At 50.7% G+C, this 27,824-nt stretch overlaps 1 protein-coding gene across 1 annotated transcript; it reads right to left on the reverse strand.

Moving 5' to 3' along the window:
* Window positions 1–68: 68 nt before the first annotated feature.
* On the reverse strand, window positions 69–21,090 carry MAP1A (microtubule associated protein 1A). The gene is given in 9 exon segments (XM_033190347.1): window positions 69–1,622; window positions 1,876–2,096; window positions 2,236–3,153; window positions 3,156–8,264; window positions 8,267–10,418; window positions 10,630–10,770; window positions 11,019–11,101; window positions 19,768–19,869; window positions 20,832–21,090. Coding segments are annotated over 9 exon segments (9,120 nt in total). The 5' UTR covers window positions 21,070–21,090; the 3' UTR covers window positions 69–1,466.
* Between the last annotated feature and the right edge of the window lie 6,734 nt (window positions 21,091–27,824).

A 27,824-nucleotide genomic window follows, 5' to 3' on the forward strand; every position in this document is an offset into this window, starting at 1 on the left:
AGCAGAGAGGTGGAAACCGGGGCCCAGTAACTAAGCATGTATGGAGTCAGAAAAAGCCTAAGCGGCACTACATCATCTCCAATGAACTGGGTTTATTGTTAGAGTTGGAGGTGGCTCCGTTACAGCAGCTGGGAACTATAGCAGGGAAGTGTGGGGAGGAGCAGAGCACAGCAGCACGGGGAGGGTGGAGCTAGGAAGAACACAAGGTGGGCTCATTTTGGTTTCCCAGTCGTTTGCCAGAGAAGGTAAGCCCACATGACTACCAGCTTCTGGGTTTCTCAGTCTGGCAGTAGTCTGGCAGGGCTGCTCACTGGCTTGCTTGGGGTGAGGTCCTCTCCTGGGGTGGTATTTTCAGCCCATTTTCATTTCACTCTGTAGTTAAGCTATGGCTCAGCTGCTTCTCCCTTTTTCCTTCCTCCCTCTCATTTTCCCTAAGTCCTCTGGCCTGGCCTCCACCTCTCAGATCCTCTGTCCAAGAGCAGGTTTGGAGAGGCAGCCAGTGTTCCCATTTCAGCTGCAGGATGTCATAGTGGAATGTTGCGGGAGTCACACATTGCTGGGGTGTCAAATGTTGGGATGTCAGGCAGTGGCTTATTTTTAACCCATTACACACCAGGCCACAGCAGATGACCACATGCACAGAAGCCAAGCAGGGGATGAGAAGGGATCAGGATAATTGAAATGGGGTGAGTAAAAACTTCAAAGAGTCAGGGAGTTTGGAAGAATTCTGGCATTGGGGCTTGGGCTCTCCTTGCCCTTTTGTGCTGTCCGGACACAGCCCTGGGATGTGAATGGTATAAAGCAGGGGCTGGGGGATAAAAGCTCCTTTCTCCTTTCACCAGTTTGTTGGTCTAAAGAGCTTCAAGTTTTAAATTGAGACATTCAGATACTGAGGGAAGCAGTAGAACAGTGTAGCAGTGGGATACCCCCAGGCCCCTGCTAGAATTCAGACACTGGTGGGTGAGGAGATGGGGGATGGGAAATGGAGAAAAGGATGCAGCTCTGGGCACCTCACTGACAGTATCCTGCCCCCAGGTCACATAAATTACTATTGGAAATCCTTCCCGGGATGCCAAATAAATAGATTGAGATAAAGAGGTCCCTGGAGTTGGGGATATAATCTCCCTCTACGAGGGAGGAGGTTGCTCTCTGAGACCCATCCTCAGTCCCCATTCAATCCCAGCATTTGACAGTGCTAGGAGAGGGTTCTCAGGCATCAGATGCTATCTTATTCTAATTTTTCCCCTCCCCATCCTCCCCCTGTTAACTTTGGTTTGAGACCCCTCTCAGGAATGGATGACGGGGAGGGACAACCCCTCCCACTTAGCCCAGCCCAAGTCCCCACAACAAGATATCTCCCTCCCCTCCCCCTAGCTCCCATCTCCCTCAACCCCAAAGGACTCAGCAGTAGCCATTCTCTAAAGGAGCTGGGGGAGTGGATCCTTGGGGAAGGGAGGGCAGCTCTTTCAGAACTCAATCTTGCAGGCAGGGAAGGACTCATCCTGCATGACCACGGTGCTGCTGCTAGCCAGGACCAAGACATTCAGTTGCTGCTGCTGCTCATGAGTTTGTTGGTACCACTCACGAGTCACCTCCGTGTCATGAGTAGGGATCAGAGTCACCTAGGAGGGAGATAAGACGTGCCTGATGTGAGAACATGAAGGGAAGGTAGGTAAGGGGGAAGGGGCACCTGATGGTCTCAGAAGCAGCCTTGCTGCCCTTAGAAGGTGAGGGGGAAGGGGCACCTGATGGTCTCAGAAGCAGCCCTGCTGCCCTTAGAAAAGGCCTATCCTTTAATAACTAGGGACTGTGTTCCACTGTTGCCTCTGAGTGAGCTTTGACCAGACTACTTCCTTGGTGTCCTTTGCTACTCACCTGAAGATTCTCCCCCCACTGGGCCTTGCCCTCCAGCAGGGCATCCAGCACAGCCCGGCTTGGCTCTCCATTGGCAGGGTCATTCCCACTGACCACATAGTAGGATGCACGCACTCGACGGAAGAAGTCAAGGTCCGCAGTCTTGCCACTGCAATGATTCGGGATGTAGGCGAGATCCACATATACAGGGGCACCAGAGCCGCCCTTGGAACTCAAGGCCACTGTAGAGACAAGCCAGGATTCATTGTAGAGGAAAAGTGGAACCCTTTTGGCAACCTTCCCCTCTTTCCCATTCCTGGAGTCTGACCAGCCCACACCCAGCCCTAACCCACTCTCTGCCACGTTTCATGATATACGTACTCGGTCCTGCCTTGAGTCCATTGACTAGGCCTTTGGACATGGGGCTGTGTCCATCCTTTTCCTCTGCTGGGGTGACCTGGCTTGTAGTGCTGCGTGGTCGGGGTGGGGCCCGGGATGCTCGATCTGCAGGCCCTTTACCAGGGGTGGGTGAGCGTTTTCCCCGAAGATCCAGACGCCGTGCAGGGGACGCTGGCTTGGCCTTGCCTGGGGCCCTGCGCCCTACTCGCCCCTGAACCTTCTCCTTCTCCCGTAGCCTCTCTACTCTCCCAGACTCTGAGCTGAGCCCCTCGGGGTCAGCCATGCACACATCAGGGCGGGGAGGGGATGGGCGGGGGTCTGGCTGTGGGAGAGGGGGTGGGTCGTGGCCAGGCCTGGGGTGGTGAGTACCACTGACACCCCCAGCTTTGTCCACAGGCAGGAAGTCCCCGTCTTCATCTGAGTCGAGGGCTGCCTCGGCTGTGATGGATGGGCACTCCTCAGTTTCTGGCGGGACATCAGAATCTGACTGTGAGGAGCCTGAGTCACTGGCTGATGTGGGGGGTGTCTCATCAGTCACAGGGCATGGGCCCCCAGTGGTCCCTGGCCCTCCTGCCCGACGCCGCCCCCCTCTTCCTACTAGTCGAGCTTCCTCAGTTGAGAGGTCGCTATCATCTGTGGATGGGGGCAGAGGTGGGTTCAGGAAGGATGGGGAGAGCTCCCCACGATGGGGCCGGGGCTCAGTGTCACATCCCTGGGGCCCAGCTTCGACCTCAGGAGAGGCACTGCTGGGTGGGCCCCCGGAGCCCCCTGCAGGACACAGTGGCTGCTCAGGGGAGAGCAATGTGTCAGGCCGGGAGCTCCTCTCAGCTCCTTCAGGCCAGGCCCCACGTTCCCAGGCAGGACAAGCTGCAGCCTCTTCGTTTTCAGCCTTGGCTGGGCAGGGCCTGGGGGGTTAGGGCTGGTTTCAGTTGGGCCATTGGCTGCACAGTCATCAGAGGGACCCTGGAAGGGGCTTGGCTTCTCCATGGCTGCCCCTGAGCACTCCAGGTGGCACGGCAGGATGCCATCACCCATGTCTCCAGGCAGGCTTGGAGCCGGAGCTAGGGCCAAGTCCAGTGAAGCTGGGGGTGCTGGGCTCAGAGGAGTGAGGTCCCAGAGGCTGTGGGCAGCTGGTTCCGTTCCTGGGTCCAGCTCTCCAGACTCCTGTTCTGCAGCCTCAAGGCCTGGAGAGAAGCGCTCAGCCACACTTGAAATCACAGGTGTGGTAGCTTCAGAGGAGGAGCCATCAGACAGGGCTGGTGAGGCAGGTCGTGGCAGATTGGAGAGGAGAGGGGCCCCAGGAGAGCTGGGTGATGGGAGCTGGGGCAGCGAGGAATCCAGGCTGGGGGCCTTGGTCACTTCCAGGTATTCATCATGCCGGGTTCTGGTGGGGGGTCCTGGAGCCAGAGCCAGAGCTCGGTCCCCAGAGAAGGCAAGGGAGCCACAGGGTGCTGAGCGGGGTTCAGCTGGAGAGGGTAGCTGTTGGGGAGCTGGCTGCAATGAGGAGAAGCCAAAGGCTGAAGCAGGGAAGTCCAGACTGGGTCGGGCAGGCCCCAGGTGTGAGTCCAAGGGAGGGCTAATATGTGCCTCAGTTTCTGGCCATAATGTGGGGGGCCCCATAGGAATGGGGTGAGGAGGACTTGGGGATTGGGCCTCTTTTTCTGGCTGTTCCCGAGCCCCCTTCTCCAGTTCTGAGTCACTAGTGCTGTCATCCCAATGACTCCGGCCTGATTCCTTGGGGGATGGGGACCTCCTATCTGGGCTGCAGCTCAGGATGTTACCATTAAGAGGGGGGCTTGGGCCTTTGCTCAGGATAGGAGCACGGGGGGGAACTGCAGGTGGCGTGAGGCTGGGCTCCACACTTGGCGCTGGCTCTGGCCTTGGGGGTACAGTGGGTCCTGCCAGGGCTGCATAGCTGAAGGTTGGAGTGTCAGATTGGAGGCTCTTGGGTGAGACAGGAGATGAAAGCTCCTTCTCTGCAGATGTGTTTCGGCCGGCAGCCTCCTCCTTGGTTGAGAGGCGTGGGGGCCAATCCCCAGCTGCTCCAAGTGGAGGCTCTCTAGTGGGGCATGCAGGGCCAAGCCCAGTAAGCATCATCTGCTCATAGATGTCTGCATACTGAAAGCTTCTCTCATCAGGATAGGGTGTGGGCTCTCTCTGCTCTGGCTCAGTCTGCTCAGGCTCCGTGGTGGCATGGCTTTTGCTGGCCTCTGGTACCTTTGAGCTGTGTGAGCTTTTGTCAGGAGCCTCAGCCCTACCTTCTTTCTCCCTTTCCCCTTCTGCCTTGCGGTAGTCCTTCCCCAGCGGGGAGTATGGCCCACCTTCCAACTCAGCTGCCCCCTCCTGCACTGCAGCCACCACACTGTCATACTCAGCTGTGCCCCAAGAGAAGGGTGCAGGAGTGTGGGGCTCTGGGGCAGGGGTGGGGGGACCTGGAGCTGGGGAAAGGGGTGGAGGGGGGAGGGGTCTGTCCTTGGGCACCCAGGGTGGGATGTCAGCCAGCCATGAGGGGGTAGTGGGTTCATTTTTCATGGATGGCGTGAGCTTAGGGTCTGGGATAGGACTCTCTTGTCCTGGGGCTGAAGGAACCCTTTGTCCAGTCATCTCAGGTGGGGAAGCCGGAGGGGAGATGATCTCAAAGGGAGAGCGGGTCAGTTTGTCCTCTTCCTCTGGTGGCAACCCAACTGGTGATTCAGCAAGCCAGCGCTCCACCTCCAGCCCCTTCTGTGGGGAGGATTCCTGGAAATCCTTGAAGTCTGAGGCCCAGGGGCTCCGGGTTGTGTGTTCCCGCGGGGGCACTTCTTGCTCATCGTCTGGGCCCTCGTCTAGGAAAGTGCTTTCCCGTTCCTCAGTGTAGCGTGGGCGGGCCCCCTGACCATCCAGCTCGTGAGGGAACCAGACTTTCCGCTCACAGCTTAGCTCCCTCCAGTATGTGTCCTGTTCCAAGGCCACATCCTCTCTGCCTCTCCAATACCTATTGTCCTGCTCAGGAGATGTGTCCTCCCATGCCGGGGCAAGCTCTTTCTGTTCTCCAACCGGCTCTTCTCTGGTAGGAGATGTTTCTCGCCACTCCTGGACCACATCCTGCCCCCTCCAGTACTTCTCTTCCTGCTTTCTGGCCTTGCCCTCCTGCACTAGGCTCTCTTCCAGGCCCAGAGCTTTGGTCTTCTCCAGAAGAGCTTCTAACTTCTCTTCCATGGCCTTGACCTTTTCTGGGGATTTTTCCTCTAGCATCTTTGGTTTCCTGGTTTTATCCTCCTGCAGTAGGCTCTCCTGCTCCTGAGTTTGGTCCTTCTCTTCCAGAGCCTTAATGTTTTGTTCCAGGGCTTCATCCTTCTGTCCCAAAGCCCAGTATTTTTGTTCTAAGGCCTGATCCTTCTTTTCTGAGATTTTATCCTTTTGTTCCTGGGCCTGGTGTTTCTGTTCAGGGGCTTTGTCTGTCTGTTCTAGGTCTCTGCCCTTCATTTCAGTGACCGTGTCCTCCGGAGACTTATGTTCAACACTTCTGACTTTTTCATCTAAGGTTTTGTCTTTCTCTTCTGGGATCTTATCCTTCTTTTCCAGGACCCAGTCCTTTTGTTCTAAGTCTTTATCTTTTGGTTCCAGAGCCTTGTCCTTCTGTTCCAGGGCTGTGTCCTTTTGTTCTAAGGCTTTGTCTTTCTCTTCTGGGATCTTATCCTTCTGTTCCAGGGCCTTGTCTTTTTCTTCTAAGTCTTTGTCTTTTGGTTCCAGGGCCTTGTCCTTCTGTTCCAGGGCTATGTCCTTTTGTTCTAAGTCTCTGCCTTTTTGTTCTAAAGCCTTATCCTGCTGTTTCACAGCCTCATTCTTTATATCCAGAGCCTCATCTTTCTCATAGATGGCTGTATCCTTCGGCTCTACCACCTCCTTGTACTCCAGAGTTTTGTCTTTCTGCTGTAAAACTTCATCCTTTGGCTCAGGTTCCTTCTTCTTCTGTTCTGAGGTTCTGTCTTTCAACCCTGGAACTTTATCTTCCCACTCGATGGCAATGTCCTCCAAGGCAGGGCTTGGCAAAAACTCAGGACTCTTGGAGAAGGAGCTCTCAGGTGTCAGAATGTGTTCGCCAGGGCTTGTGATTGCCCCAGGTAAGTACTTCCCATTTCCCGAAGGTGTAGAGTGAGAGAATGAGCTGGCAGGTGATTTCCTGTCAAGGCTCTCATCTGTGATGTTTGTCTGTGCAGAGTATCGAGTCATCCCATCTGTGGGAGGTGACACGGTGGCTGCATGGGGCTCTGGAACAGACATGGGAGCTGCGTGGTGGGAGGTATCCTCGGCCTGCATCAGATGCCCCGTTTCTTCCTTCCCAAGGTTTAGTTCCCCAAACTGGAGGGTGCCAAGGCTTTCTGGAGAGAGTTGCTTAGAAGAGACATCCAGGGAGGTCTCCTTGCTGGGACTCTCTTCTGACAGAGAAAGTGACTGGGTGTCTTCTGGAGATACCTCTGGCCAACGGTCTGTGTGTAGGTACTGCTCTGTTAGGCCACAGGGAGACTTGGGGGTGGGCTCTTGGTTGGCAGTGTCTGGGGAGGCCACGCTGAGGACAGAAAGGGATTCTGCATCGTCAGGAGAGAGGCTTCTGTCAGGATATCTGAGCACCTCATCTTTCTGAGGTTTGACAGGTTCTTGGGGTAATGTCCTCAAACCTCCGGGAAGGGCTTCTGCTCCCAGAATTGGGCCTGTGGGCTCTCCTGCCTCCATAGTCTCAAAGACTATTGCTTTATCCTGCTCTGGCAACAGTTGAATGGTACAGCCTGTAAGTCTCTCATCAATGCTGACAGGTGCTTCCTGGGCCTGGGGGCTCCTGGGAGGAGGAAGCTTCTCTTCCTTCTCTAGTGTGCCCTCTTCAGGCCCTGGCTTGACTGTCTCCTCCGCAGCATCTTCCTTGCCCACACCTGGTGTGCGCTTAGTGTCTCCCCAGGAGTCTGCTTCCTGAAAGTCTTGGGGCTCAGACTTTTCTTCCACTGGGGACTGATGAAAGGGTGTGTGGGTGGCACTGGGTGGGCCAGATGGTGGAGGAGAAGCCATCTTCACTGTGCTGTCATCTGGGCTAAGGCACCGCTCCTCCGCTTCTCCAAGGGCTGGTTCCCCTGGATGTAGGGCATGCCCAGGGGCACTAAACACTGGAGTTCCATATTGACTGCAAAGTTTCTCAGACATCTCTACATTTGCTGTCTCCTCTTCCTCTTCCACAGCTCTCTCTCCAGACAAGCCTTTCCCTATGATCTCTCCTCTCTTCTCTGACTCCCCAGTCACAGAGAAGTCCTCACAGGGTGGTGATTTGAAGCCCTTGTCTTCTTCCAGTGAGGAGGTGGGTGAGATGGTACCAGCCGATGGCACATAGTCCAAGCCCTGCGTAGCTTCAGTACGGGAGGAAGGGATGCTTGTGACTGTGTCAAGCAGCAGGGAGCTCTTGCCTGTCTCCTCTGTCTGGGGAGCTGTAAGTGAGGCCACAGATTGGTCCTCAGCCACTGATGTGGCAAAGGAAGAAAGTTTGTCACACTCAGTGATTGAAGTGGCTGAGGACACATGTTCTTCTTCAGCCAAAGGGGCAGCCACTATGTTAGTGGGGTAGGTGAGTTCAGTCTCTGGCGCCCCATAGACTTTGCCAGAGGTAGCAGGAACAGCACTATCGGCAGGTTGGCTGGCTTCGAATGGGCCAGCACCTTCAGGCCCGGGGAGGTCATATGTACTTGTATGAAATCTGGGTGGAGCTGGGCGCTCCTCCGGCTCATCATGGATCTCCTCATCTGAGATGGTCTGCTCAGTCTCTGAGTAGCCAGGGATTGTCTCATCCTGGATATAAGAGACATGCTCAGTGGCTCCTGCAGGTGTGGTCAGGCTGCTTAGGAATGACGAGGTCTCCTTCTCAGGGGCCTTGCCCTGGAGTCCCAATTCCCGAACCCCAAAAGCCTCCCTGCTCCTTGGAGTTACCTTCAAGGCTTCCTGCATATGTTTTTGGTAAAAACCCTCAGCTTTTGTCGCGTCCTCTTCCTCTCATCTGAAGGGTGTACCTCCTCCATTTCTTCTAACTCAGCCTTTTCTATCACATCCTCCTTTACTTCAGGTTCACTTTCTTCTCTGGCTTCTGTTCTGTCTGGGAGTCTCTCTGCTTCCCTCTGTTTCTTTTCCTCCCAGGTATCTTTCTCTTCCTCTGTTTCAGCCCCAGAGTCTAGGCCTCTGTCCTTGCTGCCTTGTTCCTCAGGGACCTCTGGAACAACCTCTTTCTCCTTCATCACATGTTCTTCTTGTCCCAGCCCTGGAACAGAGGGTGGTGTTGCCTGGATAGCTGTACTTGGGGGTCCCTCCTCTGCAGTGTCTAGAGGGAATGGCTTATCTCCTAGTCCCATGTCCCTTTGTTCAGCCAGTAAAGCCCTCTCCTCACGCTTCATCTCCTCAAAGTCCTGTGTGAGGTCCTCTGGTGAGGACAGGACCAGCTCCCTGTGCCCACTGATGGTTGGGAGTGGTACAGCCCCCTTCTGGGCTGGGGGTGTCCGGGGCTCGGAAGACAGCTCCTTCTCCCCACGGACAGCACGGCTCCTGTCTACTTTGACTCTTCCAGGGGCCTTGGCTTTGTAGAGGGTCTTACGTACCTCAGGAGTAAAGGGCTTTAGGTCTGGCTTGGAAATCTTCTTGACCTCAGGTTTGGTATCTTTCCTCTTCTCCTCCTTCTTGGCATCCTTCTTCTCCTCCTTCCTTCCTTCATCCTTCTTGAGCTCTTTCCTCTCCTTTTTGATCTCTTTTTTCTCTTTATCTTTTTTTTCTTCCAGCTTTGATATCTTTTCTTTAAGGTGTTTTTTCCCTACCTTGTCTTTGATCAGCTTTCGCTTCTCTGCCTTCAGTGCCTCACTTGACTCTGTCCTCACCCTCTCAGGCTTGGTAGACTTATCTGGGGGCTTCTCAGATGACTCTTTTGCCTTCTTCTCTGTTTTGGCTAACTCCTTGGCCAGCTCTGAGCGGGCCTCCTTGGCTCCCTCTTCCACCACCTCCTCCCGTTTGGCCAACTTGCTCACGGCTGTCTTGGTAGTGGCTTTCAGGCTCTCCTTGCTATCAGCCCGCTGTTTGATTTTGCTGGGCTTGAGGTTGGTAGGCACAGCCCCAGAAGCCAGGTCCTTCTGCGTGGCCACAGGGTAACGCAGGAAGTCCAGATGCCGAAGCTTTTCCAGGCCCTCCAAGATCTTGTTTTGGGGAGCGTTTCCTGGAAAAAGCACACGCACAATCTTCTCAGTGGGGTTGGCTGGTAGCCAGACCACCAGAGCAGTGATAGAGGTAAGGTAGGGCACGGAGATCTCAGCCTCCTTTCCATTGGCCAGCACGATGCCTGTCTTGGCTTTACTATTGCCTGCCCACTTTTGCATGAGGAACTGCATCTCCTTGCTGTCCTTGACAGGGTTGAGGACATACATGTCCAGTCGGCCCACACCCATTTTGTGGAAGAGGGTCAGTGGCTCAATGGTGTTGCTGACCACACGATACAGAGGCTCAGCCTGGATGCCCAGGCGGTTTAAGTGCTGCAGAGTGAGGCAGGCCTCCTCAATGCTGCGCTTGGCTTTCCGGGAGGCATCAGGAAGCCGCAGCTTTTCAGGCACGTTGAAAAAGACAACTCCAAGCTCAGGGGAGATAAGGTTCTTCACCCAGTCGCTGTAACTGCTAGAGCCCTGGGACTGCTCCTCCTCTAGCTCTGCCACTTTGCGCTGCAGTAGTCCATTGATGCCTGGCAGGTTGTCTGCCCCAATGTGTGTGAGTAGCACCGAGTCAATGCGGTCCAGGTGCCGCACCAGCTTCCAAAAGCAGGACTTGCGATCAGAGCCACCATCCACCAGGATGTTGAAACCATTGACAGCAAAGAGGGCAGAGTCCCCACGACCACCTGGGAAGATGTAGCAACAAGGCTTGGAGAGCTTGAGAAAGCCCCCTGATGTGGGGGGCTCTAGCAGGTCAAATGGGGATGGCACGTCCACAGTCTCAGAGACATACTCGGAAAACTCAGCCACGCCATCCATGGTGGGCAGCGTGGGCTCAGGGTTTAGCCGGAGGTGCAGGGTCTCTTGGGAACTGGATAATCCCAGGTGGCTCCAATCACCTTCCCCTAAGCACGACACGGTGAGGAAGGCCTGGATCCCAGGGTCTCTATTGCTGAGCAATTGGGAGATCTAGAAGAACAGGAGATAGAAACCTGATCAGGTCACTAGAGTTGTTTTGGTCTGACTCAGATTCAGTACCCTAATCTTCACCTCTCTCCAAGGTGAACTCTTACCTTTCTGCCAGGAACCCCCATGGTCAAGCAACATGAGACTTTCCCTTAGATCCCTCCCACAGCTCTAGTGCTGCCCTTTCTCCTGGACACTCTGGCATGGAACTTACCTCGGGGTTGTGAAGGACCTGGGCAAAGTTTTCATAGGAGTAGGTGCCACTCTGTAGGACGAGGTCTCCCCCGGGCTCTACACTTTGCCCACTCAAGATTAGTAGTTTATGAGCTGATGAGCTGCTAAGAAGATGGTGAACCTGGAATGGAAGAAGGGGAGTGGTCACAGATCTAGGAAATCCAGGGGAAGGCAATGAATGGCTCCTCAGTACCTCAAGAACATGCTCCCAACTGGTGTCCCTCACAACACCTCCAGAGTGGGCTGGGGACAATAAGTCAGCGTAGATGGCAGAGAGAGGAATTCTTGGCCTAATAGTGGTAGCACTGGCAAGGGTGGGTATAGCACTTGCATGAGGCCTGCTTGGCAAGGCACAGGCCCTGGCCTTACCTCAGAGCTGATGCTGTCTGCACTGGGATTTACCAGGATGATGGTCTCTAGGATCTCACTCTGGTGGCAAAGGGTCCTCTGGCCTGAGGGAGAGATGTAGGAATTTATATTGAGAATAGGTATAGAAATTGTGGTGCAGGAGAGGAAAGAATGTGCTATCAGGAAATGGGGCTTAGAGGAAAGAGAAACTTGGGTATCCTTAGGCTCTGTCACCTTGGATACTGCTGAGTAAGGTCTAGGAACTGGCTCCTCCAGCCCTTCCCTTAGAGGGCTTCCACCTCCCCTCTCCCACACTGGCTGTCCTCTCCTTCCCTTCATCTACCACACCCTCTGCTGCCTGTGCCCCCACCCCTCTGCCTGGAACTATGGTCTCAGACTGCCCTGTTGACAAGAAGCTTTTGTCCTTCTCGAGCACTAAGCTCCTGGTGCTGCCTGGGGATGGGGGGCTCAGCTGGAGAAGAGGGCCTCTGGGATGATGATCCTCACTTCCCCTTCTCCTTCCTGGCTTGCCTCTGCCCTGGGGTTTCCTGCCAGCGGAGTGTCTAGAAATAAGGAAATAGGAGCTTCTGTGTGGTATCTATAGACTCCCTACCCTTCTTGCCATCCAAGTCCAGAATTCCTGTTCCAGAAGACCCAGAGAAGCCTGTGCTATGTAAACTTTTGGGGTTTTATGATTCAAAGAATGGACATAGGACTATAACTTCCTGTTCTGTCCTCTGGTTCCTCAGAGGCCAAGCCTGCACTAATACACATGCATACAATCATATTGTTCCCACTCAAAAGTTTTCATAGCACCCTCTTCTACCTCATCTTCATGTCCCAAGTTTCAGAGAGGCCAGATTCACTACCCCACAACCTATTCCTGGTGAACAGTTTCTTCTCTCATCTTTGCCCCTTTCCTAGGGGCCTCTACCACGGACATGGGGAGTGAAAGGTTCTTGAACAAGAAACATATTAATAAGGAAGGAGAGATTCAGGGTGTTCCCCAGGCCATGGAGTAGATAAGGCATCCCCAAATCCCCTGTTTCCCTTCTCCAGCCTCACATGAAACACCAAGCAATTCAGCAAAGAAAGAAAGTGGCAAATCAGACAGAAGATGCTGAAGAAGAATGCTGCCATTCCCTGCACCTGCCCTTCCTCTCCCAACCTCCTGTCCAATTGCAGTACATAGTGGCATTAACCTAACAGAGCATCCAACAGATGGCAGTGGGCTGTCTGGGGGATACTAGTGGGAGGGTTCATAATTTGTCCCTTAGACCCTCTTCTGTGACCCAGCTGTCTCTTCTTTCTGGGGCTTGGACAAGAGAAGCCTGGGGCCAGGGCCTTTGTTAAGAGGAAGAGCCATGGTGCCAGGATCAGGCAGATCTGGCAGCACAGGGCTGCAGATGCAGCTGTGGGGGAAATGAACGATGGATGGTGTCGGAAGACCAAACCCCATACAGGGTGGGTTGGGCCAAAGGGGAATTCAAGAGTTCCCTTCTATACACTTGAGAATTGAGGGAACATTTGAGATAAATTCAGAGGACAAGAGCCACCTCAGATGTAGGCAAGGGCAGGGCTTGGGGCAAGTGAGGGATATCAAGGTTCGGGAAGCTGCCAGCCTTAAGTAGTTCAGATTTAGAAGGGCAAGAGCTCTCTCCACACAAATAAGGTCACAGATTTGAGGTAGGAGGGTCAGAAAGACAAATATCTATAGCACACACTGATTTGCTTTCTATCTACCACTCCCCACCCCCAACCATTCCTCACGGTCCCCATTTATCACCACAAGACTTCTATGATCCCAATTCCTGTCCTGACATAAGGTCCTATTCCTCACCCTATCCCTGGGAGTGGTTCTGACTTGAAATTACATGGTTTATATCCTTTCTGTGCCTCTGTTTTTCAGGCCTGGGAGACAGCCGTTTCTTCTGCTCTCCTGGCTCTCTCACTGAAGGGAACTGACTCGTTTTTTCCTTTTTCTTTGGAGAGGACCATCTTGTGAGGCAGGGGCACACAGTGCTAGGCTAGTGCTGGAGTGGGGGGTGGGCAGTGGTGCGGAGGCTGAGCAGGCAGGAGGGCAGGTGTCTCCGCAGTGAGGCAGAAGGGGAGGGGGGCCGGTTTGGGCAGCTGCAGTTTGCCGCAGTGTGTGAGTGTGCGCGCTGAGCTCTGGCTCCAGCTCCGCCCCCACCCCCCACCCCAGCATGACAAGTCATTTTCTTGGCTGCTTCTGCATGGGGGGTGGGGATGGGGGGATGCAGAGAGAGAGAAGAAACTGGCTTCTCTGTTCAAGAGCCCCCATCTTGGGAAGAAAAGCAGAGATGGGGTGGGGGTAGGGCTGAGACTGGGAACCTGTGAGGTTGACACGACGGGAAATGCAAGGCAGCCACTGGGGAGGGAGTTCTCCGTCTCCAGAGTGGCCTCAGCAGGGCCAGAATGGAGGGGTTTAGAGTCCCAGTCTAAAGCTAGCCACCGGGAATAGGGTAGAGGGAGCCCAGTGCAAACCGGTTGATCTGTGCGGAGGCGCAAGCCAGGTCTTAGTGACCCTTTCCTCCTTTCTTTTCCATAGTGTCCCCCACCTTCCCTTACTTGGCAAAAACTCACTGCCCTGCTCACCCCCAGTACAGGAGCAGCTGAGCAATCCAGCAGCTGACACCCAGGGGCCCTCCCATTAGGCACATTCCCATAACATCTCCCTTTCTCTCAGATTCTTCTGCCTCTGACCAGAAACATAGCCCCCAAATTCCTCCAGCACCCTGGGCTGCCAGGCAGAGCCAGTGGCACCATCCACTGTTGCTGTCCCAGGCTGATGTCTCCCACCCCCGCCCAGCTGGAGAGGTGGACTGTCACAGCCCCTGGTGGCCTCTGGTTCTGGGTCCAGGCTGGGCCCACAGCCAGTAATGTTCACCTTCTCTCTCTATTTCTCCAGCCTGCCTTCTGCCACTGGGCTAGTTCCAGACGCATCAGATTAGGTACCAACCAGCACCCTTTCCATGACCCCCATCCCACCTCCCTATCACAGTGTATCCCCAGATGCCAAGCCCTTTGGTTCGGTTCTTACCCTGGGGTGGAGGAGGAAGCCTCTCATGGAGGCGGCAGCTCCGGCCTCAGCCGGCAGCTTCAGGGAAGAGTCTGCAGCACTTGGGGTGGGAGTGGGGGGGTGCTTGATGAGGAGGGCGGCGCCAGGGCGGGGAAGAGGGGCTGGTCGGTGACGAGGCACTGGAGACTTAACTGTTTCTTTGCCTTCACGACATCTGTGCTCTAGTGCTTTTGCTTGGCTCTGTGGGGCTGAGGGATTGTTTAACAGCTCAAAGAGCCTCTACAATGTCCTATGGCCCACAGGACCTTTCTCTCCAAACCCTGCTTGGTTAGGAAATACTCGTTTAGCATCAGCCAAAAGACCAAAGCCCCATGCTAGGGCACAGAGCAAGGCTATAGGAGGCATGAGCTGTGTGGGCTCTCCCCCTTCTCTTAGAAACCATCTGCTGCCTCCCTTCCTCAGATGGACCCAGGGAGTGACCTTCAGTCCCTGGAGGAGCAGGAGACAAAGGCTATGGGCCCAAAAGCATGGGGTAGGGGTGGGGAACTGCTTGAGAGAAAGGTTGGGGATGGGGAGATGTGCTGCCTTCTTCTGAACCTCAGCCCTACAGAAACCAAGGAGGGCAGAAATAAGTCTTATTTTAGGGTTAGCGGGTAGTTTGAAATTCTGGAGAGGACACATGGTCCCTAGCCTGCTGGGGTGGGGCACAGGGACCCTGAGAGCTACAAGAAGTTCTGTGGGAATGCAGCATAACACAGTAACCACACAGGCACTGATTCTTGGGATTCTTGAGTCATTGGGTATGAAGAGACAAGTCCCTGAAGGGACAGGGAGCTTTCTGCCTTAGAGTGAAGGAGTTAACAAGCACCACAACAGATCACCAGGGCCTCCGGCCCAAGCAAGGTTGTAGGCCAATTATTAAATGTAACAGAAGTACTCTTTAGATTAAAAAAACAAAAAACAAAAAACCCTATAATGATTTTGTAGGGTAGTTGCGTTCCTGCTCTCTCCTTGTCTCTTTGCCATCTCTGTATTATATTATTTTGATACTTCTAATGTTGATCCTGTTTCCCTTAGTCTCTACCTCCGTCTCAGATTTAGTAAAGTGCTCTAGGACTCAAAGGAAGGATCTGGAGAGCAATGGCACTTCCTTCCAACCTGAGGATGCCATGCTCTTACATAGTCCTTCCCTGCCCTCTTCCCATCCACCCTCCCCAGTCCTGGCCAGCTCCTAAGGCCTTCCTCACAATCACAGCCGCCCACTCACACCCCAACACTAGCCTCACCCTTGCCCCAGGCTGCCAAGAGCTACTTTTGAAGGTCAGAGAAGCCAAAATAGTCTGTGCTCTCAGCATCCCCCTTAATTGCAGCCACAGGAGAGGAGGAGCTGAGTCACTAGTACTCTTGGGGGTTGAGGGGACAAAAGAGGAGCAATCCTTGCTCAGATCCGGGGATGCAAATCTGCAACAATGGCAACAACCCCATTTGGGCAGCCATCTGCAGAGATACACAGGGAACAGGCTGAGTTCCGAGCATCACAAAAGGGAAATATCCCTCTTCTGCAACTTCATCGTTCTTATTTCCTCCCACCTCAAGCCTTCTATCTCCTCTCTGCTTTCTAGGGCTTTCTGGAGTGTGTTAGGAGGGAAACTTGAGTAGACATTTAGTTTACGAACAAAATAACATTTCCCAGACCAATACAGAGCCCACCCATATTCTCAGCTGCCACCCCCAAGGGCCACACCCTGGGCATGGTGCCAACTCACAGTGGAGTTTTCCTTCAGCCTTCACCCTCTGAACAGCTACCCACCACAACCAACTCTCCACCTGCTGTATTCCTAGGCTCTGCTGCAATGAAATGGTGAGATGCCAAAGAAGAAAGAGAGGCTTGAGCTGAGATACAAACTAAGATACGAAACCCCGGATTTGAGGCCTGATCCACCATTTTACTAATCATGCTGCTAAACAAGTGACTTCACCTCTCTCAGAGCCTGCTTCATAAACTATGAAATGAGTATAATATTAGTACCATCCTCCAATAATGCTGTGAGGTTTGAATTGTATAAAAGATGAAAAAAAAAAAGCTTCTTCATTCCTAGACTTCCAAATCTGCAATGTACAAATGCCACTGGAAGTCTTTCTCCCTTTTGTGGAAGATTTCTGAGAGGTCATCTAGGTGATCAAGGAAATCATAAATCAGGATCTCAGACCAGATCAACTCTGGAGAATTCTTAGCTCCCAGGTAAACCTAGAACTAAAGATGCCAGCAGTATGAGACTTGAAGTACTATTCATGTCCTTGCTTTCCCATTTCAGAGAGCAATGCAGACCCCGGTTCTAGGGGTTAATGAGCTGCTGTATTAATTCAGGATAACTTTTGCATTGGTAGAAGTAATAGAGCTATCACTTCCTAAGTCCATCAGTGGAAATGGAGAGTCAGACCAAGGCCTCCAGATTGGTCCCTCAGCCTGTATTTTTATTTATTTATTTATTCAGACGGAGTCTAGCTCGTCGCCCAGGCTGGAGTGCAATGTCACGATCTCGGCTCACTGCAACCTCTGTCTCCTGGGTTCAAAAAATTCTCCTGCCTCAGCCCCCCGAGTAGCTGGGATTACAGGTATACGCTACCACCCTTGGCTAATTTTTGTATTTTTAGTAGAAAGAGCATTTCACCATGTTGTCCAGGCTGGTCTCAAATTCCTAACCTCAAGTGATCCACCCGCCTCAGCCTCCCAAAGTGCTGGGATACAGGCATAAGCCACCATGCCCGGCCCTGTGTTTTTTAGTCTTAGAATATTAGTTATGAATTATGAACCCCCTTCTATTTCCTATAGGTATCCAATAGTAAAAGAATCAGAGAGTTATTGAAACTCAGTTTTCCACTGTCCTAATTGTTTCTGAATTTGTATTAGAATGTTCGGAAGATCCAGATTTTTTGTAGGGGTTAGAAAGTCACCACTGGAGAGACTACCTGGTGCAAAAATCACTTTGAAAACTTTTACCAGACTTGACCACTAGAAGGAGCTGGGCCACTGACTCTTTATCAGAGGGTCCCTTCTTTTCTGTGTGTGGTTATGTCAATGTGGAGGGTGCAGTGCCTAGGAATAATTGCACTCTCCTTGTCACTGTAGGGTACATTTTTGTCTGCTTTCTCAGCATTTTGGCCCAGGGCTTGAGGATAGGTGATAGGAATGGTGGCCCAGCCCGTGGGGTAGTCAAGCCATAACGCACTAGCATATCCCCTTGAGCTCATCCCAGCTGCCTGGTCCCCTTTGCGTCCTTACTAACAGAAGGCTGAAGGGAGGGGCAGTGTCTGCAGCTGCTCTGGGCTGACTGTTGTTTGTGGGGACAGCTGAAAGAGGAGCCAGCAGGGGTGGGGCTGTGGCTGTCTTGAGCTGTATGGGTTTTTCCAGGAAATTCTCTACTATTCTCCTGTGACATAGACAGACCATGATAAAAATGTCCAAACCTAAAAATATTCAGTATGCCAAAGTAAGCTCTGATCTAGAGTACATGGCCCTAAGCCCCTTGAGGACACCATAGCCAAACTCTTTGATGGAAAGGGCCTAGTAGGTGTTTATATATCAGTGTTTGTTTCTAAGAAGTGCCTGAGAATAACTATGTATTTCCCTGTAAGTGTCTTCCCAAGTAGCCCTGCATCTTAATCTGAAGAATGGCTAAGTACTTTGGTTTAAATTATTTTCATTTCTTACATTATTCCAGAAAGCAGCTTACTCTCAAGTCTCTGTAGCCAAAAGGACAAGGTTAGAGAATACAGTGTGAATTATTAACATCAGCAGATAATCCCCAAACTTCTGTTCAGTCATTAATTTCATCCTCTGTCATCCTTGTATCTGGCCTTGCACTAAAGCTCCTAGGAGTACTAAGTGGTAAAACTGCCGATTTTCATCATCAGCGATAATGGAGGAAGCCATGACATGAGTAATTCTAAACAGAAGCATTCTCAAAAGAGTGAATAGCCTTCTTTACAGGAAGCCAGTCACATCAGGAAGATGTCAGCCTCACATATATTAATATAAAATTGCTGTATATATTCCTAGGCTAATGGAGCTTTAGTCATATTAGCCTTATTTTCTCCAACTTCCTAGTAGCATCTATAAGCATCAGTGATCAGGAAATGATCAAAGATTTGGCAGTTAGGAGCAGTGGAAAAGGAGGAGAGGTAATTAAGGAAAGGTGACTACTATACTGGGTAATTGAGAATTATCTGTATAAGATATGAATTCAATCATTCAGTTGCAGTGACTGTTGACCTGGATGGATTGTATATTTCATTAAGCTGCATGGATTGGTGTGTCAACATTTTCCAATAGCATAACAAGATACCTAGCTCTTTTTTTTTTTTTTTTTCTGAGATGGAGTTTTTCTCTTGTTGCCCAGGCTGGAGTGCAATGGCATGATCTTGGTTCACTGCAACCTCCGCCTCCCAGATTCAAGCAATTCTCCTGCCTCAGCCTTCCGAGTAGCTGGGATTACAGGGATGTACCACCATGCCCAGCTAATTTTGTATTTTTTAGTAGAGACGGGGTTTCTCCATTGGTCAGGCTGGCCTCGAACTCCCGACCTCAGGTGATCCCCCTGCCTTGGCCTCCCAAAGCATTGGGATTACAGGCGTGAGTCACTGTGCCCGGCCTTAGCTCTTTTATAATAGCATGTAGAAGGCCGGGCGCGGTGGCTCACGTCTGTAATCTCAGCACTTTGGGAGGCCGAGGTGGGCGGATCACGAGGTCAGGAGATCGAGACCTTCCTGGCTAACACAGTGAAACCCCATCTCTACTAAAAATGCAAAAAAAAAATTAGCCGGGCGTCGTGGTGGGCGCCTGTAGTCCCAGCTGCTCGGGAGGCTGAGGCAGGAGAATGGCCTGAACCCGGGAGGCAGAGCTTGCAGTGAGCCAGGATCTCGCTACTGCACTCCAGCCTGGGCAACAGAGCGAGACTCAAGTCTCAAAAAAAAAAAAAAAAAAAAAAATAGCATGTAGAGCTTTCCTTAGTCACCTCACAGATATCTGTCATGGAATGGTAGTTCCTAAAATCTTATTTTCTCAAATCTCTAACCCACCCAGTCTTCCCACCCAGCAGAATGGGAAACTGCATTATGTGAACTTTGATTTGGGCCAAATCTCAGAGTACAACTTGATCTTGTAGCAGTAAATTCAGGAGCCCCTTCTTCCACTCTGGATTTGATGGTGCCCATCATCATGTAAGTACCAGGATTCCGTTGTGCCCTGGAGATCTGTTGGCTAAGCCAAAGCAGGAACCAGAAACCCTGAAACCTGTGCAGCCTAAAGAAAAATGCTAAGCAAGGGTCTAGGAAGATGAATGGGGGATTCTGGGGTGTCTGTAAAGGGAAGCAGGGAGACTGGGGTATGCAGAAAGGGGAACACAAATGAAGAGAGTGAATTTTTGCATGAGAGATGATTGATCACTAAGAGGAATCCCTCGTTTCTTTAGTGCATGTCAACAGCTATCCACAAACAATCCTCTTCTCAGGGAGAAGTTATGTTCTCCAGGCTCCTTCCACTATCAAACCATGTCTGCAAAGTATATTTGGTATGTGGGGACAGCTATGGAATTCCATGACTTTCCTCCTCTATAAAGTTCCTCCCTTCTCCTCCACCCAAACATCCCGCAGTCTCCCAGGGAGACTGGACCACTGCTCTTCTGTGACCAGCTCTTACCCAAAGGACTGAAATAAAACATTAGTCCTAACCTTTGACCTCTGAGGAGAAGTGAGCTAGATGCCGGGTAATGAAGAGTCTCAATTGTTGGTTCAAGTCAAAGGATGACAGGTCAACGTTCCAGGAGAGAATCCCTGTGGGAGAAAAACAAAGAGGGTTCTGGATAAGGTTGCGGGTTGTGGGGTGGTGAGACTGCAGGGACACTTTCAAGTTCATAGAACAGGTAAGGAGACGGAGGGTATATGGACAGTTGCCATGATCAGCCTCAGTGATGTCTCAAAGAAAGGTGGCTAGTAGTGGTATCTTTCTCCCAGTTTACACCTTTTCTAGGCCTTACCTGAGCCAGAGGGAGAAGGACAGTTTAGACTAAACTCAGTCATTAATGAGTTTATAGGTAGGAATTTTCTTGTAAGGTTCCCCAGTTGTGGTGGAAGTGACACCTAAGGGCCTATTCCCAGATGCTGAGGGCTACCTTCCCCACATTTACAGCTAAGCAGGATTCTAGGTTCACCTTCTATGCTCCCTTCCTTGTCTCCAGCCCTCCACAGCTTGCTTCCACCCGCAGGTGGCTCCGCAGCACTGCACCACAGCCACAGGCACAGCACTGGGGAGGGAGGTGAGGACTTAGGAGCTGGTAGCCACGAAGGTCACTTCGTTGTTGGCTGCTGGCATTCAGAGATTTGAAATTTGTACGGGGCGTTCAGAAAGCTCCCCGCGCTGGCTCAGGGACCATAAAGAAGATACAGCAAGATAGGGACATGGATTCTCCAGGGGATGGTGAGGACTTTCAGGACGCCTGGTCCAAAACACTGCGGAGGAAGGTGTGACCAGTGGGGCCCCAGGGGCTGCACAGAGCTCCGCTGCCTCAGGGAGAGCGCGGAACACCACGGAGTGTGCGGGAAGGATGGGCAAGCGAGATGTTAGTAGAGCGAGAGCATACGGACACATGGCATGGAAGATGCAGGTGACAAGGGCGCAGATCTTAGGAAGTGCACACTAGGGATGGAGATGCAGACGTATGCATTGGGAGTTGAATGCAGAAGGCGGAGAAGCACAGGGTGGAGATGCCTGAAGCACAGCCAGAACAGTGGCTCACCTTGTTCAAGGTGGGCCCGCACGGCCCTCAGCTGACTCTCTGTACCGATATCGCCGATCACAATTAGCAAAGAGTGCTTCTGCAGGTCCCAGCGTGCAGTCGCCACCGCGGCTCCGGCCTCGAACAGCGGCTCCGCGGGGTTCTGAGCCAGCGATGCTCCGGGACTTCGGAGCCCCAGCCCCGGAGTCGTCTCCATGGCAACGCCGTGAGGCCACGCAGGCCCGGCCTCGGTCTCCATGGAAACACCGGCGGAGTGTTAGGCCGGCAGAGTCCGCTGCAGGGAGAGTGCGCGCTGTTCTTAAAGGCTGGCGGCAGGTGCCGTTCATTGGCTGCTGCCTGTCAGGGGGCGGGGCACAGGCGCCGCAGGGGCGGGCCAGGGCCGGAGATGGAAGCTCCTGCTCTGCGGTCTCGCCAGGCACGAGGGTGGTGGCCGCCTCCTCCCTCCCACCACGTCCTCCCCAGTACCCCCAGGAGCTTCCACTTGGACTTGAACGGGGGTGGGGGTCTCTGGGGGACCCACTGGAGGGGCGAGGCGGTTGCCTCGGCGCCGGAAGAAGCTTCTAGTTAAGATGTGTCCCTGATAAGTATTGTCTGGCAATTCCGCAGCCTCGCCCGAACTGAGGGGAGCCATCTTGTCCCTCTCTGTCTTAGAGTTTGTATCGTTGCCTCCATCTGTGTCTGTGTGTCTGTATTACCGTTGTTTGGCGTTTCTGTTTTTTGTCACTTCCTGGCTGGGTCCTGCCCGAGGTCTCCATCCTCGGCTTCCCTGTCCTTGCCCCAGGCCCTGGGAGTGCTCTGGGAGGCTGCGCAGTTTTGGAGGGGACAGAATGACCTTCCGGCCTTGAGTCCCTGGTGAGTTGTTATTCTGAAGATAGCAGTTGGCTGGCTAGTCTCCATCTCTGCTGAGTGCAGGACTCGAGTGCGATGAGCTCAGACTGCAGCAAGGGGGATTTGAGTAAAACCTAGGAAAGACCTTTCCATCTTCAAGTGATGTGACAGTGAGACGGGTCTCCTTCAGGAGACTGTTGTATTACTTCCCCCCCTCCCCGCTCCCGGGAGTTCTTAAAACAGAAGGGGCAATGTTTGCCCCAAAGAAGAGGTTGACAGTTCTAAGATCAAAACCAGAGAGGTTGGGAAAGGACTGAGGAGGCCTTGCACTGTTTTATGACTGACTGGAACATCTTTGTAAAAATGTGCTGTTAGTCTAGCCTCCCCCGTTCCTCAGTGTACCTCTACCTCCTCCACATGCCAGTCTTCTTTTACCCAGGATACCGAATCATTCTGTGCATGTATGTATGGGACCGCCTATATTTCACCCTAGAGCTCCAGCAGCACTTGTTTTTTTTTTTTGGTCCCGTTTGCCTTCGCTTTGGAGATAGTACAGGGAAGAAAGGAGCACAGTACCAGATTCAGCAAGGCTGCCTGTGAGCCACATTTTGATTGGGCAGTGTCTGCATGTTAAATACTTCACAGTGGCCGGGCTCAGTGGCCCACGCCTGTAATCCCAGCACTTTGGGAGGCCAAAGTGGGCGGTTCACTCGAGGTCAGGAGTTCAAGACCAGCCTGGCCAACATGGGGAAACCCCGCCTCTATTAAAAATACAAAAATAAGCTGGGCGTGGTGTTGGACGCCTGTAATCCCAGCTACTTGGGAGGCTGAGGCAGGAGAATCACTTGAGCCCCGGAGGCGGAGGTTGCAGTAAGCCAAGATGCACCACTGCACTCCAGCCTGGGTGACAGAGTGAGGCTCTGTCTCAAAACAAAACAAAACAAAAACTTTACAGCAATCCTGGGAGCATGTGTTACAGGAAAACAGCCAGTCCACTCTGCAACCAATTTGGACATGGCCCTGAAAATCCTTTTGCCGCAGAAAGGGGAAAATAAGAGTACTGGCAGAATGTCAGATGGTGGGGATGCCTCACCCTCTAGTCTCATGACTATGACACATGAGACAGTGTTCCGCTGTACCTCTGCCCCACCCCACCCCACTATTTGTGGATCTGAATCTGGAAAAGAGCTTGGAGAGATGTACAGGCCTCCTCTTCTGCAATCAGAAAAAGAGTACCATGTGGAGGCAGAGAGCCAGAATAGGTTGTGGGGAGAAAGAGACAGTTTCCATAGCAACTGTAGAGATGAGGCCTCTAACTAGCACAGGGTCTCAGTATAAAGGTCAGCAGTAGTTAACCAAAGATTCTGCTTTCATCAAGTCTGACAAAGAGACTAGACAATAGATCTGAATGGTATAGGGAAGGATCACACACTGATTAGATTAGATGGTAGGGGCAGAAACTCAGCCTTGTGATCTCAGGCCCTGCTAAAATTGGGTTTTATTAATTACAGTGCAAATGTAGATTATGGTAGTACTACAATTGCTTATGTGTGCTGGATGAGTATTTTGCAGGCTCATTGCCAAAGGCTGACAATGTCACTGAAAGATTGGCTATAGGTGTCTGTTAATTATCCTCCTCTTTCCTTGGTTAACAGTCTTCCAGCCATTCTACTGGGTGATGATTCCAGTATGATTATGTTGTCAGAATATATATATATATTTAGAGACAGAGTCTTGCTCTGTCAGCAAGGCTGGCATACGGTGGCATGATTGTAGCTCACTGTAACCTCAAACTCCTGCGCTCAAATGATCCTTGCACCTCAGCCTCTGGAGTAGCTAGGACTATGGATGCATGCTATCACACTGGACTAGTTTGTAAAAATTTTTTGTAGAGACAGGGTCTTTGTGTGTTGCACAGGTTGGTCCCAAACTCCTGGCCTCAAGCAATCGTCTTGCCTTGGCCTCCCTAAGGACTGGGATTACAAGTGTGAGCCACTGTGCCCAGCCCAGAATTTTTTTTTTTTTTTTTTTTTTTTAAGACGGAGTCTTGCTCTCTTGCCTAGGTTGGAGTGCAGTGGCATGATCTCGGTTCACTGCAACCTCTGCCTCCTGGGTTCAAGCAATTCTTCTGCCTCAGCCTCCTGAGTAGCTGGGACTACAGGCCTGCGCCACTATGCCCAGCTAATTTTTGTAGTTTTAGTAGAGATGGGGTTTCACCATATTGGCCAGGCTGGTCTCGAAGTCCTGACCTCATGATCCACCCACCTCAGCCTCCCAAAGTGCTGAAATTACAGGCATGAGCCACTGCACCTGGTCCAGAAAATATTTTTAAATGTTAAATTGCACATAGCTCTGTCCAAAGTGCTCTATAAAGAAAACTGTGGCCAGGAGTGATGGCTCGCGTCTGTAATCCCAGCTGTTTAGGAAACTGAGGTGGGTGGATCACTTGAGCCCAGAAGTTCAAGACCAGCCTGGGGTACATAATGGAACCCCATCTTTACAAAAAATACAAAAATTAGCCAGGTGTGGTGGTGCGTGCCTGTAGTCCCAGCTACTCAGGAGGCTGAGATGGGAGGATCAATTGAACCCAGGAGGCAGAGGCTGCAGTGGGCCGAGGTCTCGCCACTGCACTCTAGCCTGGTCAACAGGGCAAGCCTCTATCTCAAACAGAAAAAAAAAAAAGAAAAAAGAAAACTGTGGAGCATTAGCATCTGTGTCCCGGAATATTATAAGCAAAGACAGAAAATGCTCTGATACATATGCATAAGACATAGAAAGCTGAATAAAAAATTAAATACATATATGAATTATGAAGAATTTAAAAACCTATTTTGAATTTAGGAAGTGTGCTATGGCAGAAGCCTGGTAGTAAAACGATGCTATTCAAAGGTCCTTCCAAGGTTGTTACCAGTGGAGGGTCTTGACTATGAGTTGTCCAGGTTCTTGGCATATTGAACAAAGAATTGGACTAGCCAGGTGCAGTGGCTCACACCTGTAATCCCAACACTTTGGGAGGCTGAGGTGGGTGGATCACCTGAGGTCAGGAGTTTGAGACCAGCCTGGCCAACATGGTGAAACCCCACCTCTACTAAAAATACAGAAATTAGCTGGGCGTGGTGGTGGGCACCTGTAATCCCAGCTACTCAGGAGGCTGAGGTGGGAGAATTGCTTGAACCCAGGAGCTGGAGGTTGCAGTGAGTGGAGATGGTGCCACTCTGCTCCAGCCTGGATGACAGAGTGAGACTTCGTCTCAAAAAAAAAAGAATTGGACAAGATGCACAAACAAACCAATGGAAGACAAAAGCACAGATTTATTGAAGTGAAAGTACACTCTACAGAGTGGGAGTGGGCTCTAGTAAGTGGCTCAAGAGCCCCAGTTGCAAAATCTTCTGGGGTTTAAGTACCCTTTAGAGGTTTCCTATTAATTACATCCCATGTAAGTGAAGACTTGGCCTGCGACCTATTGGAGGCTGAAGTGGTAGCTTGGCCCGTGACCAATCAGAGGCTGAAGTGAAGTTACACCCTATGCAAATGAAGACTTGGCTCCCACCAATCAGAGGCTGAAGCGAAGGCTCCCTGTCTCCATACCCTATTCTCCTGCCTCAAGGCGATTATTAGGGACTTGTGATATGCATGATTGTCAGACACAGGTAATAATGTTTGATGGCTATGGAGCTTCCTGTTTTGTTTCATTTAACTGTTGACCCCCTGGAATGACCAAGTATGATCTTTTGAGAGCTCTCCAATTCTGTAGCTTCTTCCACAGTCTTGTCAAGCAAAATTGGCAGATATAGTGGCACACCAATGCTTTTGAACTATTTGTGATGAAGGACCCTTGAATTGTCAAAGGTGCCTAAGGATCCACCACCGAAAGAGGAGGTTAGAAGAGATGCAAGAGGAAGGCACTATTGTAGGCTCTTTCCTTGGTTATGCACTGGAGTGAGCACAAAGCAAAAGATAGTATAAATCTCAAATGGTTTGAAAAGTATTGGCTAAGTTTAAACCAGTTAGGGAATTCTCAACCCCCAGGGTTTCATAATGTATAGTGATAAATTATCCAATAGGTAAATTAAGCACACTTTTAACAAAGTGGGAAGGGCATCTCTTAAGTTTTTCTGGAAATAATTTCATATCTGGCATTTAAAATAAAGTATGAAAGTTGTCCTCATTAAAAATCAGAGCTTTGCTTGCAACCAGTTACACTCATATTGAATTATGTGTTCATGGGAGAGAAGAACATCATAATTCTTTCAATGCTTAAAGTCTCCGTAAGATTTAAGACAACTCTGGCAATTCATAAAGAAAAGATGCTGGCCCTTCTAGCCTGATGAATGTCACTAGTTTTTCTGGGGGTCTGAGCTCATTTGGTAGAACTCCAGCCCTGCTCTTTGGATTGCATGGTTTTATCCACCAAAATATCCAAAGGGAACTGCATACAGCTCAGATTCTCTCTCTGCACTCAGTTCTGCCTATAAAGCATTCTTACACAGAGAGGCGTGTTGGATTACAGAAGTGCTGTGTCAGAGGCTTATCCTTGGCTTTTGGGGGAAATACTATGATCATAATGCATGCCAGCAGCCATAGGGTCACCTCAGCCTGAACAGCTGGTTTGTCTGCAAAGGCATGGAGTAAAATAACCTTTAAAAAGGCACTGAGTAAAGTAATATCTAAAAAGGTTGAGATGGGGAAGAACTCTGCATTTGTTACTATGTCTGGGCCACAGAGGAGGCCCACAATAAATATTTTTGTAATTATTATTTGTTAACATTAAGTAAATGGGCAGAGCAATGGGACTGGGTTTATCTTCCCCCTGCAGAGCATTGCAAAGGACAATGAAGAAATTTCCCCTTTTTCTTCCCTCACTTCCCACGTTCTTTTGTTTAAGAAAGCGATTCCCAAAAGCAAAAAAAAGTAATCTATCAATAATACCATCTTTCCTTATCCATTCCATTAGCCTGTGAGATGGAAGGTAGTGTTTGGCTGTGACCTCTGATACCATCTTTTCTTTTAATCTGAGCAAAGCTACCTCTTACTGCGGGGATCTCTAGGGATTTTCTTTGTGGTGGTAGAGATGATGGTGGTAAAGAGGATTGAAACCCAACTATATAACTTAGTTTTTAGTCCGTACCTGTGTGTGAATTATATTTTGCATTTTTATCCCCAAAGTATTCATAGAATGGAGTTATTTTCTTTCAAGGAATGCTTGGGTTGAAGAAATGTTATTCCCTTTACAATATCACAAAATCACAAATACTTTGTGTCTTTCTTCTCATCAATTCCTTCTTGAAGATCCTTCATAATATGTCCTAACTTCCCTTTCCAACATTACCTCCTGCACATATCCTGTTTTTATTTTTAAAATTTTATTTATTTATTTATTTATTTGAAACAGAGTCTCGCTTTGTCACCCAGACTGGAGTGCAGTGGCACGATCTCAGCTCATTGCAACCTCCGCCTTCCAGGTTCAAGCAATTCCCTTGCCTCACCTTCCCGAGTAGCTGAAATTGCAGGAGTGCATGCACCAACATACCTGGCTAATTTTTTATATTTTTAGTAGAGACAGGGTTTCACTATTTGGCTAGGCTGGTCTTGAACTCCTCACCTCAGGTATCTGCCCGCCTCGGCCTCCCAAAGTACTGGGATTACGGGAGTGAGACACTGCTCCTGGCTGCAAATATCATGTAGTAACCCTTTATTCAGTCAGTCTGAACCACTTGCCTTTTTCTCATTCTTGTATTTTTTGTTTAGGCTGTTCATTTTTCCTTGAATACTCTGTTTTCATGAATTCTTATCTAAGGATTTATTTGTTTACCTTTACCTTATTTGTGGAATAAAGATTCATCTCAATCCACAAAGGATTTAAGGGATATGACCGAACTCAAACACAACTGCTTCTGCAAAACTGACTTTCTTACTTACCAACTATGTGAACTTTGGCAACTTGCTTATCTTCTCTGTTTAGTTTCATTATTTCATAAAGCAAAAATGCTTTAGTTTCATTATTATGTTATTATTGTATTATATTAGCATTATTATTATGGTTTATTATTTTTATAAAATTAAAATAATAATAGCACCCCACCTTATAGGGATTATTTTAAGAATTAAGTGGAACAACCTTTTAAATATGCTTAGCACAATGCCTGGAATTCATTCATTCATTTA

Source organism: Trachypithecus francoisi, unplaced genomic scaffold (assembly GCF_009764315.1).
Source record: "Trachypithecus francoisi isolate TF-2019V2 unplaced genomic scaffold, Tfra_2.0 Lachesis_group3, whole genome shotgun sequence".
Classification (NCBI taxonomy): domain Eukaryota; kingdom Metazoa; phylum Chordata; class Mammalia; order Primates; family Cercopithecidae; genus Trachypithecus; species Trachypithecus francoisi.